Raw genomic sequence first — 15570 nt, 5'->3', positions numbered from 1 at the left:
ATTTATCGCAGTATTTATTAATGTGAAAAAAAATTAGTTTTTCTTTTAACGTAAAAACTACGTAAGTAGTATTCTGTAAAATTGTGCAAAGACAACAGAATTTGCAGGGTAAAGTATTTTGATACACGATGCTTCGAACGAACGAAGTCGTCCTGGTTATACTTAACGATTTCCTAACAAAGAATTGTTCAAAGAATAATTCGACAAGGAAGTAAAAGTAAAATGCATTTAATTGCCGTGCGTATCACATAAAAAGTATCAAGAACTGTATTCTATTCCCCCTCATCGCATCTATTCACGCCCGGAATATAGCGAATAGAATTTGTACGCTCGCGCACAATGAATTGTCTGCGATGCATTAACGCATTCCGCATTAATGCATCACAGACAATAAGCGATGCTACCATCGTTATCCTCACTGGCGATCGTAAGGTACCCAGGTGTGATACTTTTACGAAGCCATTTGTTGGAGATCTGACATGGTGAAGGGAACCTGGTAAACATCATCGCAGGATTAAAATGGGATAAGTTTACTTAAGTTAATAGATAATAGCTGGTTAATCGTAGTGCGATTCTACTTGCCCATGACTTTAAGTATGTACGTATTTTATTTAACTCGCAACGAGATCGAAAATATGGAGAATAAAAAGTGACAGTACTGCAATGCGCGCTCAAAAATATAATAATACTTTTCATATTATAATTATTTTATATGCGTTTCAATATGTGTGTATACATATATATATATATATATATATATATATATATATATAACATATACACATATACAGGGTGTCCCAAAACATTATACTGGTCAACGTTCGTAAAAAGGTAGAAGGATCGAGATGAATAATAAAAGTCCAATATTGTCTTGGGTTAGGTTTACCAATAATTCACCAATAATCGAGATATTAAATTTTTTAATTATGCGAATGAGAGTGCGCCGAGAGAAAAGCTCGACCGCTTAAGCCATAATACGAAAGAAAAAATCTATCGTGAATGTATAATAACCTTATTGTTCACAATTACGATAGAAATTAATTAAATTATTTGCCGATTCCATAAGTTAATATCTCTTCTACCTTTTTACGAGCGTTGACCAGTATGTTTTGGGATACCCATAACAATTACGATCGTGTCGATAATTATTACCCTTCATTAATTCACGATAACCTGATATTAGCTCGTGAACTACGATAATTTATATAGCAAAACTTATCTGTCACATGTGGTAATCATTCAGTGACGTATAAATATAAATAATGTAATCATCGGAAAAAAAAACAACCAACAATTTATGTATATGTATGATGTAACGTATAATGTAAAGAATTTTTGACGATAATATGGATTTTTTGTATAATTATTTTTTGTGTATAAACATATTTTATTATTATAATCGTCCATAAAGTGCAATTCTTATGTGCGGATTAATATGTCGTTATCAAAGCGAAATTGCATGCCATCGAGCATTTGTCATCAGCGAAAAAACGAAATGTCAAACAAAAACGTACAACGCAAAAAAGCTCAACACATGCAAAAATATATATTGTATTTTACTTATATATAAAAAAGGGACATGAAACTAATGTATATGTACATATTTTTTTATATATAGCATATAGCATATCGTAACAGCGATACATTATATTATAAACTGTTCATTTCTCGTTTCTCACCCTAATTATTTCATGTGGTCTATAACTTAATTTTGATCACGATTTATTACTATCAAATTTAATGTTCAGAAATTATTTTTTGTCGATTTTTGCAATTTTACTCACTTTCTTTCAATACACAATTTACACAAATTTATATATAAACCATAACACCTGGTGTAAGAGCTTTAATATTTAATTTGGTAGATTTTTAACTAAAAAAAGTTTAAATTTTTGCAAAAAATTACATAAAAGTCTTTCATAATACTGAATACATATCTAATACTAAAATGGACGCATTAAAAATGATAAAGTATAATTGGCAAAAATTAAATCATATTTAAATTTTTGCAAAAAATTGTATAATATCTTTACTATAATACCTTACTATAATATCTTATTAATCATAGTCGACGTTTGTATTAAATATTTTTTGGCAATTTTGTATTTATTACTTTGAAACAGTTCGATCATTCTCATTCTCCGTAATCCAGTCGCGATTCTCCTCGACCAATTTCTTCCAATACCCTAGAAAGATAAATATTATAGAATATATATGTATATATACATATATATATGTGTATTATATGCATATATATATATATATATATATATATATACATATATATAATTTAATGTGTGTGTGTGTATACACACATACACACACACATTAAATTATATACAAATTTAGATATGTATTTAATATATAATTTATTTAATATCCAATAAATTTTTAATAATGCCTAAACAATTGCTTATTTTAACTATGAAAATTTATTTCTTTTTTAGCAATACTTAATAAACAACATTCTTTATTGTCCAGTAAGAGCCATATTTATATGTACTCAATTTATAGTAATTACCTATTAATTCCTGAAGTGTGCCGTTAGTGCCACCATATTCGACGGGCAAGATGTTATCTGGAATATCTTTGAAACAATTGTGCATCATATTCTGTGTGTAAACGTGCAGTCTGTTCCGCATTTTTTCAGTCATAAAAGATCTGAAAATTTTCAGAACAATTTCAACATATTCTGGCGCATTGATCATACTAATTGACTGTATCCTGATGGGATAACAGCCCTGCCACGCGTGGACAATATTCTTTATTATATAAGGTCGCAGTTGCCCAACATGGCGTATAGTTGGATTGGCTACATCAATGAACAATGCGCAACCATACACAGATGCTGCGGGATAATGTTTTATAGCCACTTCTATTACTGCAAGAGCGACCTAAAAAAATTGTTCAAAAATAGTGGTTGAATTAAAAATATTTTACCATGGCAACATTGCCAGTAATTTGGAGCATTACGTCACTTTAATCTTTACCTTAATTAAATTGGATAATTCGTGTCTTCTTGGATCATGTCGAGTAGCGCGCACGATAATAACCAATCTTCCTTGACTGTCCGGCTTTCGCAAGGACAAGATCGATCTAAAATATAAAATATATTGCAGAATCCTTTAAAAACATTAAAATATCCAATTTTTAAGTAATGCATTTATTAGTATTTCTTAAAATTATTAATAAAATATTTTTTTAATATAATAGAAATAAAAAATGTACCACAAATTTATCTCAAATATATAATAAAAATAAATAAAAGAAATTAGCAAAAATTTATCTTATAATAAGCAAATAAAAATAAATATAACTAAAACAGAAAAAAGTTAATAAAAATTTATCTCTAATTTTAAGCATGTTGTCACTAAAATCGTAATTTAAAATGTTCTGCTACGTATCCAAAATAGATAAAAAATATTAAAAATAAAAAAACAAAATTTTATCAATACTCTGAAATAATTATTGTTACCCTAGATTAAAGAATTCCTGCAGTTCCGGTTGAAATGGATCTTTATTCATGTACCATTTTGATAAGTCAGATCGCTGCTTATAATAATTTTGCATCCTGGCCTTAGTTTTTCCGAGATCAAATTTGCAGACTCTCAAAAATCGCAAGATAAAAAAGTTATCTGTGTGCAATAAGAATTTATTTTAAATAAACTACAACTGAATTACTATCTCTATCATTAGATATTATAATATGTACATGGAGTAACATAATTTTAGAAACAAACTTCTAATGTTTTTTTTAACAGAAAATATTAAAAATCTTTTATTATATATTATATTTTGAGAAAAAAAAATTTTTTGATTATTTAATAACTTGCTTCTTTAATTAAAATTAAATTTAAACATATTTTAATTGTGATTTCAAAGTCTTTCGATTGCCAATATTTCTAAGTGTTTTAATTATAAATTATTACTGTAAAAAAAATTAAGTCATATTTTATTTTGATTGAACAACTATTCCGCACAGACATAATATGTTTCATATTTCTTATTTGATTATATATACAGACGCATATGTATGACACTTCGGATAACACAAATATCTGGATATATCAGATATGCATTTGAAATTATTTCATCCTTGTTTCTCGGACATTAATCAAGAACAAATGTTCGCAAGCATTGTGAGCGTTAAGCGAATCGTTCAATATTGCATATAAGCATTGTATAAGTCATACATGTATGATTCTTGTAGATCAGACTACTTCAGAAGTACAACTTCAGGACTTACTTCCCTAGATCTAGGAAAAAACAAAGTTTCCACGAATGTATGAATAGCTATTATTACAAAAACAATGTATATATTAATTGAGAAAGATTAAAATTTAATAATTATATAAATAATTTGAATCGTTAAGAATAAATTTATTTTAATACTACAATATTATAATTTTATTAATTCTTCTCTGTACACAAATATTTAACTTTTTCTCTTATTATATGTATACATATATTCAGAATAAATTTTAATCGATTATTTCATTGATTATAAAATTATATATTTATATTAATATAAATTTTGTAATACGTGCAAATAGAAACAATTAATTACGAAAGAAATTTTTTTCAAACATTGATATACATATTTCATATATTATTATGTTATATTTGATATATAATAATTTGAAAATCTTAAATACATTATAGATCTAAAGACAAAATTATTGTTAAGAAATTATTTATTAATTAGATAATAATGTAACATATACATATAATATACAATCGCCTCTTAAGACTTATTAATCACAAAATATGTCACTTTAACTCTTTTTCATGTGCATTTTAAATATTCTGTAAGATAATATCAAAATTCTCTGCTGAAGTTCTACTTTATTCTTAATTTTAAAATATACATATTTATGTTTTACACATATAAAAATCTTTTCTTCTTCTTTCTTAACTAATTAAACATAAAAATCAATTAAGACATTAATTTTTTAAAAATGTTAAAGTAATATTATAACAAACTTTGTCATACAGATTTTCTTTCGTGTTAGTACTTAACATCATTTATAATTACTTATAAGACCTTCAGATTTCTTTTCATTTTTCTTTTCAAATTACTTGTTATATCCTTCAATTCATTGAATGAGTTAAATATCAGAAGTAAAATTATGTCAATACTAAGATAGTTTTGTTTAATTGTTCCGGAATTAATGAACCGTAATTGAATTTCATCAAACAATATTTCAACGAGTTTATCACATGGGTCCACTATTATTATTACCAATTTGTGAAGGCAAATCGTCGTTTTCTTCGATCCAGCGTCTAATCTCCGCTATAGCATTTACTCTAGTCTCGTCAGTCTCGTTCAAATGTGCCGCTGCATATTTCTTATCCTCACTGATCAGCTCTTGTCGAGTGTAATGCACGATACTGTCATCGCAGCTGCCTGCCATTGCTATGATAGTGAATGCGACGAAACGAATGTGAAACTTTCTTACCGAGAAAAGACTCAAGTCTTCGCGAAAACGCGCGAACGAGACGCGCGACGTACAATCAACAATAATACGATCGGCAGACAATGTAGCACGTGCACTTTGGAATCTACGTACTCTGTAATCAGTTTCCGTGATAGCACTGGTTGCAGTAACCGGATATCACGCCATCTGCAGTAGACGGGTCAGGTTTGATAAACTTGGTGAATGTCTTCTGGTATACCTAGTATTCTCGAGAGGATGAACCGCGATTAGAAATTATAATTTCTAATTTTTTTAATACTGTAATTCTTTACGCTTTTGATCTTTTGAAATAGAATATGTATAAAATTATTGAAAATTAGTAAAAGTAAATAAAAATAATAGATAAAGTAAATAAAACTTATGACAAAAATAAAAGTTTTTTAATGGTTCTGAGTCTATAAAAAAGATAGACTTTTTCTACAGATTTTATTATATGTAAATATACTTAGAAAAGTCACACGCTTTAATACATTGTATGTAAAAAATAAGAGATATATACCTGTTATATCACGAATATAGTATCTTCCCAGATAGTACAACGAATTCGAAAAGAATTCTTTTTGAAATGAAGTCTTTTTCTAACCCATTTCTGCATCAAAAGGATTCTTAAGAGTTCAAAAAAAGTTCTTTTGTATATCATCAATTCTGAGTTCCTTTTGTAATTGACACTAAGAATCGAGATTGTGAGAGTTGCAAGATTTTTTAAAGAAATGTAAAAAAATCGAGCAAATTAATTATTCTTAAAAATTGCTATAGAGTTTTTTTTATAAAAGGTTAAATAAAGGTAAAAAAATCATTGTAGAAGTTATTTTACATTTTTATGTTAAAGAATCATAACGCAGAACACCAGTGTTGCACTAGTGTAGCATTCCTAAAAATTGTCTGTGGCGTTAATCTAAATAATTTTTTATCAATAAGGTGATAAAATAAAACTAATCTATGAGTTTCAGATTTCTTTGAACATAGGATCAAACAATTAAAGTGTAATATAAAACAAATAATCAGTATATTCTATCTATCTATTTTATATAAAAACGATATACTTATAATAAACCTAACATACTATAATCAATCTTTTTCTGTTGATTCTCACTCTACTATTTTGGAATAAATTTGTCGTTTTCCTCATTTATAAACCAGTCGCGATTTTCCTCGGCTAGATTCTTCCAATATTCTGCAAAGTAAATATATTTTATATTAACACGTAAATATAATTGAATTATTTAATTGAACTGCGGGTTCCTTTGAAATTAAAATATCTTTGAAATTGAAACTGAAATCTATTGAAATAACACAATACACATCTACTAAAGCATTGAAACTATTAAAATATAATAAAATTATTTAGTAAAAAAGAAATTTTATTTTTTTTAACAAATATTTACTTGAAATATAAATATATAGAGATACATAAATTTTTCTTTGAATTTAAAGTCTAATCTACAGTACGTTTTTGATTTCTGTTTTCTGTTTTTTGTTTTTGAGTTTTTGCATATTGCATTTTTATTTTTTCACATTAGTTTATCTACAAATTGTATTTTTTATTATACATCTTTTTTTGTAGTCTTTCTTGTCAATTTTAACAAAATTGCAAAATAGTAAAAATGCAATAAGCGAAAAAAAGTAAAAAAGCAAAAAGCATAGTAGATTAGCCTTAAAAAATTTAAGTCTAAAAGAAATGTGTGTGTGTGTGTGTGTGTGTGTGTGTCCAGTAATCATGTTTGACGAAAACAGATCTTGTAAAATCTTGCTACAAATCTTGTTGACAAAAAAGTACCAAACTTAGTGCAAGCAAATTTATATTTGCAGACGCAGTTGATATCAATTTGCTAATATTGTTATTGTCAGCAGTTTGTATGCAAATTACTAATATTTTGTCATCTGCGCGCGCGCGCACACACACACACATACACACACACACACACAATAACCTGTTAATTCCTGAACAGTATCACCAGTACCGCCGTACTCAATTGGCAAGATTCTAGTTGATACATCCGTAAAACAACTCAATAACATGTGTGAGTTGACATGAATTCTGCTTTTCATCTTGTTGGATAGGAATGATTTAAAAATATTTATAACAATGTTGATAAATATTGGCGCATTAATTACGTTTATCGACTGCACCCTTACATGGCTGCAATCCTGCATGAAGTTGGCTAATTTCATTAATGTATAAGGATTTTGCCATTGAATAATGTGAGACAGAGTTAATTCAGTCATGTCCACGAATAATGAGCAACCATATATAGATGCTGAGATATAATTTTTCATCGCTAAGTCTAAGAACATGAAAATAATCTGAAATGGTTGAGAAACAAGAAACAATAATTAAAAATATTCTGTAAATACAAAGAAACATAAAAAAAAAGATAAAAACACATATATATATATATTTAGATATTACTTGTTATTTTAATATTGCGTTAAATTTCACCTTAAGTACATTTGAAAATTTGTATATTTTTGGATCATATCGAGTAATGCGTATGATGCAAACCAATTTTCCTTGATTGTCCGGTTCTCGTAAGGGCAAAAACAACCTAAATATGAATGAAATATTTATTTTAAAATTTCGCAAAAGTCATCTTTTTCAATTTTATCATAATTTTTATTAATCTCTGAAAGTTTTAAATAAAATGTGCTTACCAAAATATGATAAAAGTAAAAAACAAAACAACTTAACAAAAAATTAAATATTTTATTATTAGATTAAAAGCCGCAGTTTGTGAAGCTTCTTGCTACATATACAAAATACAAGGAATAAACGAAACTACAGATCCTCCAATTAAATCAAAATCGTTAATAAAACTTATGGTTTAACATAATAACACAAATTAACATTTATAATTGAACTTCATCAATAGAGTGCAATTAACAGCAAAGTTGTAACTGCATCATTTAAAAAAAAATTTAAATAATATTATATTTATTATGATTAGACACCACAGACGCGTGTACTGTTCAAGCTTTTTGTACTTTTTATAAATAAGTTGTAATAACAACTAACTCTAAATTATCATTTGCTAAGTTCACGATGTCAATGTTGATGTTCATGAAATTATCCCAGCAAGAAAACTAATCAGTCACGGGAAAGAGATAACAACATTTTAATAGATGCAAATATTGATTTCATATTCTAGGAATAAAAACAGAAATTTATCAAATGTGATGTACGTGTGTATGTGTGTATGTGTGTATACGCGCGCGCGTGTGTGTTATGTATGGTATGTCACGTAAAATTAAATTTCTGTAAGTTATTCTAAATCGAATAAAATAGACTTGCGATGATTTTTTAGAAAACTAGTAGAACAAAAAAAATTATTCAAATTATGCATTTACATACTCTGAAAAACTATACTACTACGAAATAGTCGTTACCCCATATTAAGCAGCTCCTGCAGTTTAGGTTGAAAAGGATCTCTATTTAGACAATATTCTGGTAAAACGGATCTCATCTTATAAAACTTGTGTATTCTGGTCTTAGTCTTCTCGAGATCAAACTTACAGACTCGTAAAAATCGCAAGATAAGAAAATCATCTGCAATATATACATATTTTACAAATTTCCTTTAAAATAAAAAACTACAATTAAAACAGCGCTAAATACATAGATCAGATAGTAAGTGACCGCAAAATTAGTATAATTTTTAAATAAAATCTAATTATTTTTAAAATTAAATAAGTAAATTATGTCTTTTTTCAATAAATAAACAGATATAGAGAGAAAGATATAAATGTGTTTAAAGAGCTGCTTGGTTGAATTATTCTTCCAAAAATAACAAACGATAACAAGAATGGAAAGTAAATCTGAAATTTGTGATCAAAAGTTGTGAATAAATTTCATATTATATTATTTTTATATTATTTACTATCTAACCCATATACATCTTTAAGTCATTGTTTATCATTATTTATTATATTTTTTTAAAAAATTTATATAATTTTGATTTTTATTTCGCAAATAAAGACGCTGTTTACTATGTCACTTTTTATTTTTTCCTTATTGTGAGGTCAAAAACAAATAAGTGTTATTTCATTCAAATGTTACATAACATTGAACCAACCGCGATTGAAAATAATATTTGTTCATTATTTTACAATTAATAAACTGCAATCTAATTTTGTCAAACAATATTTTCACGTGTCCACTACGTGGATCATTAATATTTTTACCGATTTGTATGCACAGTTCATCGCACTCTTCGATCCAGCGTTTGATTTCCGTGATGGCATTCTCTCTAACTCCGTCGGTCTCGTTCAAATGTACTTCTGCGTATCTTTTATCTTCACTGGTCAACTCTAGCCAAGCAGGATGCACTGTGCTGTCGCTGTAATTGCACGCGGTCGTCATCGTGACTATTGTGAACTAAATATCTTGTCAAAAAAATTACAACTGCAAGCTATAAATATATACTGTATATAATTGACGTAGCAGATAACGCGGTAGACAACAGTGTTCTCTGAATCTGCGCTATCTGAACATTTTAATGATAAATATTATAAGACTCGCGCCATCTACAAAATGTAAAATCAGTTTGATGATGTTATACCAATTAACTTATTATTGTTTCAGAGAGAATAATCCACACACTAATCTATTAAATTTCAAAATGATTTACACTCTAATGCGCTTTCAAACTTTTAAATAAAATTCATATTAATTAAATTTTGATTAAAATAAAACAATTTTAAAGTTTATAACTAATAAAACAAATTTTCCTTCTTGTTTACATAATTTAAAATTGATAATTATTAACGATTTCAAGTTTGTTTTAGAATAATTTTAAATATAAGATTCAATAAATACCGATCTTAAATATTATATTAAGATGTTATTAATTAATTACAGAGCCGTATTAACATCTTAAGACATTACTTGAAATGTTCTTGAAATAAGAATTGACTATAAATATTGGTTTAAAAATATAAAAAAATTTATGCAATATAAAAAAGAAAAGAAAACATTATTTATTTTTTTGAAGTCGATAAGAAGCAAAATAAATTGCGGCTTGCATTTAGATAAAATAAAAGTATATATCAGGTTTTGTTATTGTACAAAAGTATATGTTTTCTAGTTGTATAAAAATATTTCAAGAAAACAATTGAGTTAACTAGAAACAATATTTATTATAAACAATTAGCAGAACTCTAATTTATAAAAACAGTCACTTCTGAATTGATATGTGGAACTTCAATCAAGATAGTACATGTTACAGTACATTATATATATTAGTCTTTCTTAAAGATTCTGGAGCCACCAATCTTGTCTACTACAATTTTTTTTAAAGATGGATGCTAGGTTATCATATTTGCTTGCCTTACAATTTTTCCAAGTAGATGTTACTTTATTGCAGACGTTGTACATACGTTCACGTGCACTCGAAATGTTATCTAATAATAAACAAGGTCGACAGCATGCTCTTTGGAATTGTATGATCTTTAATATCACTTTTGTGATAAAAAGTGCAATCAATCAATAACCGCATTATTAGCAGCAGATAAGATAGTTGATTATAAAATCCGCTGTGACAAATACAATAATTGTCATCAATTTTTTTGGCAATATGCTAAACATGAGATAAAATTTTTATTGTATAAAATAGAAAATATTTTTTATAGAAACATATTATTATATGTATAACCGCAAGGAGATGAAAAACGGATACATTAAAATCTTTATTACAAAAAAGTATAACTGGAAAAATAAATTAAATTTATATCAGATGAATAGTTAACTTTATTTGCTTATTTATATTACATTATTAATACAACGTATAACATATGCAACAAACGAAAAAGAGAGATAATCTTTTTTGCAAAATTTGCAAAATAAGATAAATAACAAAATGTTTCTAAACTTGCGCTAAGAGCAAACATTTTCTGTTGATTCGATTGCTTCTTTCAATATACATATATTAAATTCAAGTTTTATGCAAATCTATCCAGTGGTTCATACAAAATCATTAAAATTTATTTTAAAATTCAATGAAATTTTAACTTATAGTAAATAATTGCTTATCTCAACTATTTTAATTTATTAGTAATATAAGAAATTTATGGATAAATCTGCTTGTGCTGACTGAATTATTTGATTCTCATTTTTCTTAAAGTTTCATTGTTTACAATCTTTATCTCTTATCTATTTTACAAGAAATATTGGTTTATTGAAAACCTTACTAATAACTGTTGACGTCATTATTATTATCTGACTTAAAGACGTAACAGACTTACGTATGCACTAGAAAAAATATATTGAAAAACTATATGCATTCAGAAGATTAATTGCGTGTTGCTATTTAAAATACGCATATAACTATTATGTATAATCATTTCGCGATATCAATCATGGAACTTGTATTATATATGCGCATTTAATCTGTTATCTACTATCTAACCCATATACATTTTTAAGTCATTGTTTATCATTATTTATTATTGTTTTTTAAAACATTTATATAATTTTGATTTTTATTTTGCAAATAAAGACGCTGTTTGCTATGTCACTTTTTATTTTTTTCTTATTGTGAGGTCAAGAACAAATAAGTGTTATTTCATTCAAATGTTACATAACATTAAACCAACGGCGATTGAAAATAATATTTGTTCATTATTTTACAATTAATGAACTGCAATCTAATTTCATCAAACAATATTTTCACGTGTCCACTACGTGGATCATTAATATTTTTACCGATTTGTATGCACAGTTAATCGCACTTGCTTCGCACTAGCGTTTTATTTCCGCAATGACATTCTCTATAACTCCGTCGGTCTCGTTCAAATGTACTTCTATGTATCTTTTATCCTCACTGGTCAACTCTAGCCAAGCGATGCGCAATTAATCTTCTGAATGCATATGATTTTTCAATATATTTTTTCCAGTTCATACATAAGTTTGCTACTGATACTGTTTTCCTTATCTTAAAATATCTATCTGAGAAAGATAAATCTGAGAAAATCTTAAAACATTTTTTTACATTGTTTGTAATAATTCTATTCTATGTAGATCTATCTCATTCTATGCAGCAAAAAAAAACACAGAGATTGTTTCTCAAAATTTACAAAATAAGATAAACAAAATATTTCGAACTTATGATAAAATCAAACATTTTCTGTTAATTCTAAATTTAATAATCTAAATCTGGTCTAAAATGTTATTCAATTTTGTTATTCTCATTGATCGTAGCAAACGCGATCTTCTTCGATTAATTCCTTTAATATTTTATAAAAGTAAGTATTTATATTATACATATTGAGTAAAATTGTTATATGAATATTTATTTATACGTAGTAGAGTTCATATACACTTTAGAATTTAATTAATTCGTACCTTTTAGTAAATAATTACTTACATTAATCGTGTTAATTTATTTATAAAAAATTTACAGATGAGTAATAATCTCTTCAAAATTTGTTTCTTCAGGTTCATCTGTCTGGATAGGTTGATCATTTTCATTTTTTGTGAGGCAATCATGATTTTCCTCTATATCTTTTTTCCAATATTCTACAAAAATAAATATTTGTTATTATATATTTACATAGAATGTTACAGAATTATATGCAGATTTTTAAATACGTGTTTTATATATACATAATATATTTCATATTTGACAAACCTTTAATAATCTTTAATAATTGCTAAACGATTGTTTGTCCTAACAATGAGATTATATTTTTTTGACAATACTTGCTTTATAAGAAACACCCTTCACATATTGTGAGTATTCATATTTATTTACTTTACCACAATTACCTGTTAATTCCTGAAGTGTACCATCTGTACCACCATATTCGACAGGCAAGATATTAGCTGGAATATCTTCAAAACAGTGGAGCGCATCTGAATAGACTTGAAATCTGCTCTTCATCTTTGCGGTCATAAAAGATCTTACAATTTTCACAATAATATCGTAAATTAATGGCGTGTTAAAAAAAACGATTTTCTGAAATCTCATAGGATAGCAGTTCTCCCACATTTGAATCACATTCATTATCTCGTAAGGTTTAGCTTGAGTAATGTGAGCTACAGTTGGATTAGATGTGTCTACTAACAGTGAGCAACCATATATAGATGTTGTGGGATAATATTTTATCGCTGCTTCCAACGCTAATAGATAGTTCTAAAAAAGTTTTTATGTCAAAAACAATAAACAAGAATTGAAAATACATCATTGTGATGATATCCGTTGCAAATCTTCCATGCACAAGTGTTATATTACTTTACTTTTTACCTTAACCATATCTGATACTTTATTTCTTTTTGGATCATGCACAGTAATGCGTAGAAGCATAACCAATCTTCCTTGACTGTCCGGTTTTCGCAAAGGCAAATAAACTCTAAAAGTAAATAAAGTATTTCAAAATTTAAAAAAAAATTAAAATTCTTGTTCTACCGTAATACGTCTAGATGTATATAAAATTTTTTAATATATTTTTTTTCTTAAAATATAATAAAAGCCATTTAAAAACTTAAGTTTTTTAAATTTTAAATTATTTCTAAGTTATTTCTAAATTTAAACAATTTATTACTTAAATAATTAAATTTATAATTTGTGAAATATTCTGTTATATATTCACAAATCAAAGATTTAAAAAATGTATTATCGATTCAGCATTAGTAATAATGTAGAAGAGAGATTTTATAATACAATATTTAGATTATGCATTTATATACTACAAAAATAATGCTTATTACCCCAAATTAAGGATCTCTTGTAGTTCCGGTTGAAATGGATCTTTGTTTTTGTACCATTCTGGTAACTTGGATTGCTGCTTATAATAGTTTTGAATTCTGATCTTTGTTTTCTCGAGATCAAATTTACAGACTCTCAAAAATCGCAGAATAAGAAAATCATCTGCGTAAAAATTAAAAATTATTTTCAATTATAATGCTTCAATGCTGTGTAAAAATTAAAGATTACTTTCAATTATAATACAATTTAAAACATGCAAATCTATCATTAAAAAGTGAAACTTCAACAGATTCTAATAACTTGTAGAAAATTTAAAAATGCAAAATGTAAAAAAAGATGAATTTGATGGCACATTTTATAATTAACAAATTAACTTAAATAACATTTATGTAACATACATAAAAGCTACCGTATATATAAGCTTTCATATGAACTATAATTTTTACCTATTTGGGCGGGAAAATCGTCGCTTTCTTTGCTCCAGTATCTAATCTCCGCGATAGCAGTCTCTCTAATTTTGTCAGTTTCGTTCAAATATTCCGCTGCATATCTCTTATCCTCACTGGTCATCTCTTGCCAAGCATGATGCACATTATTCCTATCGTACTTGTTCGCCATTGCGATAGCGAACGCGAATCCTTGTTACTACGAAGAAACTGACATTTATAATAAAGTCGGAAAAACCTACATACCTACAACGCATAGACCGATTAATAAAAACAAGTAAAACTTGCATATTGCTTCCTCATATCTTTTAATCATGAATTTAGATTTGCATATTGCTTTCTCATAGTCTTTAAGTAGGTATACTAAAATCAGAAACTTGCAAATGTCGCTTTTTTTTCTTTTATTTTTGCTTCCTCGTAGAGAAAGCTATATATATTGACAACAAACATTTCTTTATCGAATTTTGTTTGTATTCTACATACAATTTTATTAATATATAAAAACTTTTTGTAACTTTTTTTTGAGGGTAGACGAAAATGCGTTTACACACACCCAGCTGGAATACTCTCCTTCCGGGTAGTGTGGGACAAATTCTTCAGTCTTTTCTACCCCTATTTCATTTATATATATTTCGTTAACATTTGGTTAATCTATAAGCTATATCTCAAGAATTAGGACTTTTCACAAATTGTAGTTTTTTGACAATTTAGAATTAATTATTGGCAATTCTTCTAAATCTAATTCTTCAGTCCTTTTTCCTCGTATTCATATATATTTTATAAAGAAATGGTTAATCAGATCTGAAGTTATAGAAATTTTAATAAAATTGACACATACACAATAACACACACACATATACATACACACATACATACACACATTTTAAAAAATTGAATTTTTTCGACGTTTTAGAACATTCTAAACACATTGGCAACAATAACTAAAAA

At 26.9% G+C, this 15570-nt stretch overlaps 2 protein-coding genes across 7 annotated transcripts; both read right to left on the bottom strand.

The window, feature by feature from the left end:
• Nucleotides 1-1593: 1593 nt before the first annotated feature.
• LOC105828576 (retinol-binding protein pinta) lies at nucleotides 1594-9973 on the bottom strand. 6 transcript variants are annotated; one of them, XM_036287340.1, is made up of 8 exons: nucleotides 9657-9758; nucleotides 5977-6651; nucleotides 5571-5676; nucleotides 5243-5416; nucleotides 3476-3635; nucleotides 2991-3096; nucleotides 2522-2894; nucleotides 2047-2186 (listed from the first exon to the last, which is right to left on the bottom strand). In XM_036287340.1, exons 4-8 carry the CDS (start codon nucleotides 5412-5414, stop codon nucleotides 2110-2112), a joined length of 888 nt encoding a protein of 295 aa, XP_036143233.1. In that variant the 5' UTR covers nucleotides 5415-5416; nucleotides 5571-5676; nucleotides 5977-6651; nucleotides 9657-9758; the 3' UTR covers nucleotides 2047-2109. The 6 variants fall into 6 exon arrangements, with proteins under 6 accessions (XP_036143243.1, XP_036143233.1, XP_036143236.1 ...); XM_036287343.1 differs by having other exon boundaries at nucleotides 5571-5624; XM_036287350.1 differs by having other exon boundaries at nucleotides 1594-2186; nucleotides 5243-5676.
• Nucleotides 9974-11202: 1229 nt separating this feature from the next.
• LOC105828574 (retinol-binding protein pinta) lies at nucleotides 11203-14896 on the bottom strand. The gene is made up of 5 exons (XM_012666963.3): nucleotides 14623-14896; nucleotides 14179-14338; nucleotides 13715-13820; nucleotides 13237-13603; nucleotides 11203-12987 (listed from the first exon to the last, which is right to left on the bottom strand). Exons 1-5 carry the CDS (start codon nucleotides 14792-14794, stop codon nucleotides 12866-12868), a joined length of 927 nt encoding a protein of 308 aa, XP_012522417.1. The 5' UTR covers nucleotides 14795-14896; the 3' UTR covers nucleotides 11203-12865.
• Between the last annotated feature and the right edge of the window lie 674 nt (nucleotides 14897-15570).

Source organism: Monomorium pharaonis, chromosome 1 (assembly GCF_013373865.1).
Source record: "Monomorium pharaonis isolate MP-MQ-018 chromosome 1, ASM1337386v2, whole genome shotgun sequence".
In the NCBI taxonomy this organism is placed as follows: domain Eukaryota; kingdom Metazoa; phylum Arthropoda; class Insecta; order Hymenoptera; family Formicidae; genus Monomorium; species Monomorium pharaonis.
The sequence above is the reverse complement of the archived record's forward strand: the minus strand, read 5'-3'. Positions and strand labels throughout refer to the sequence as shown.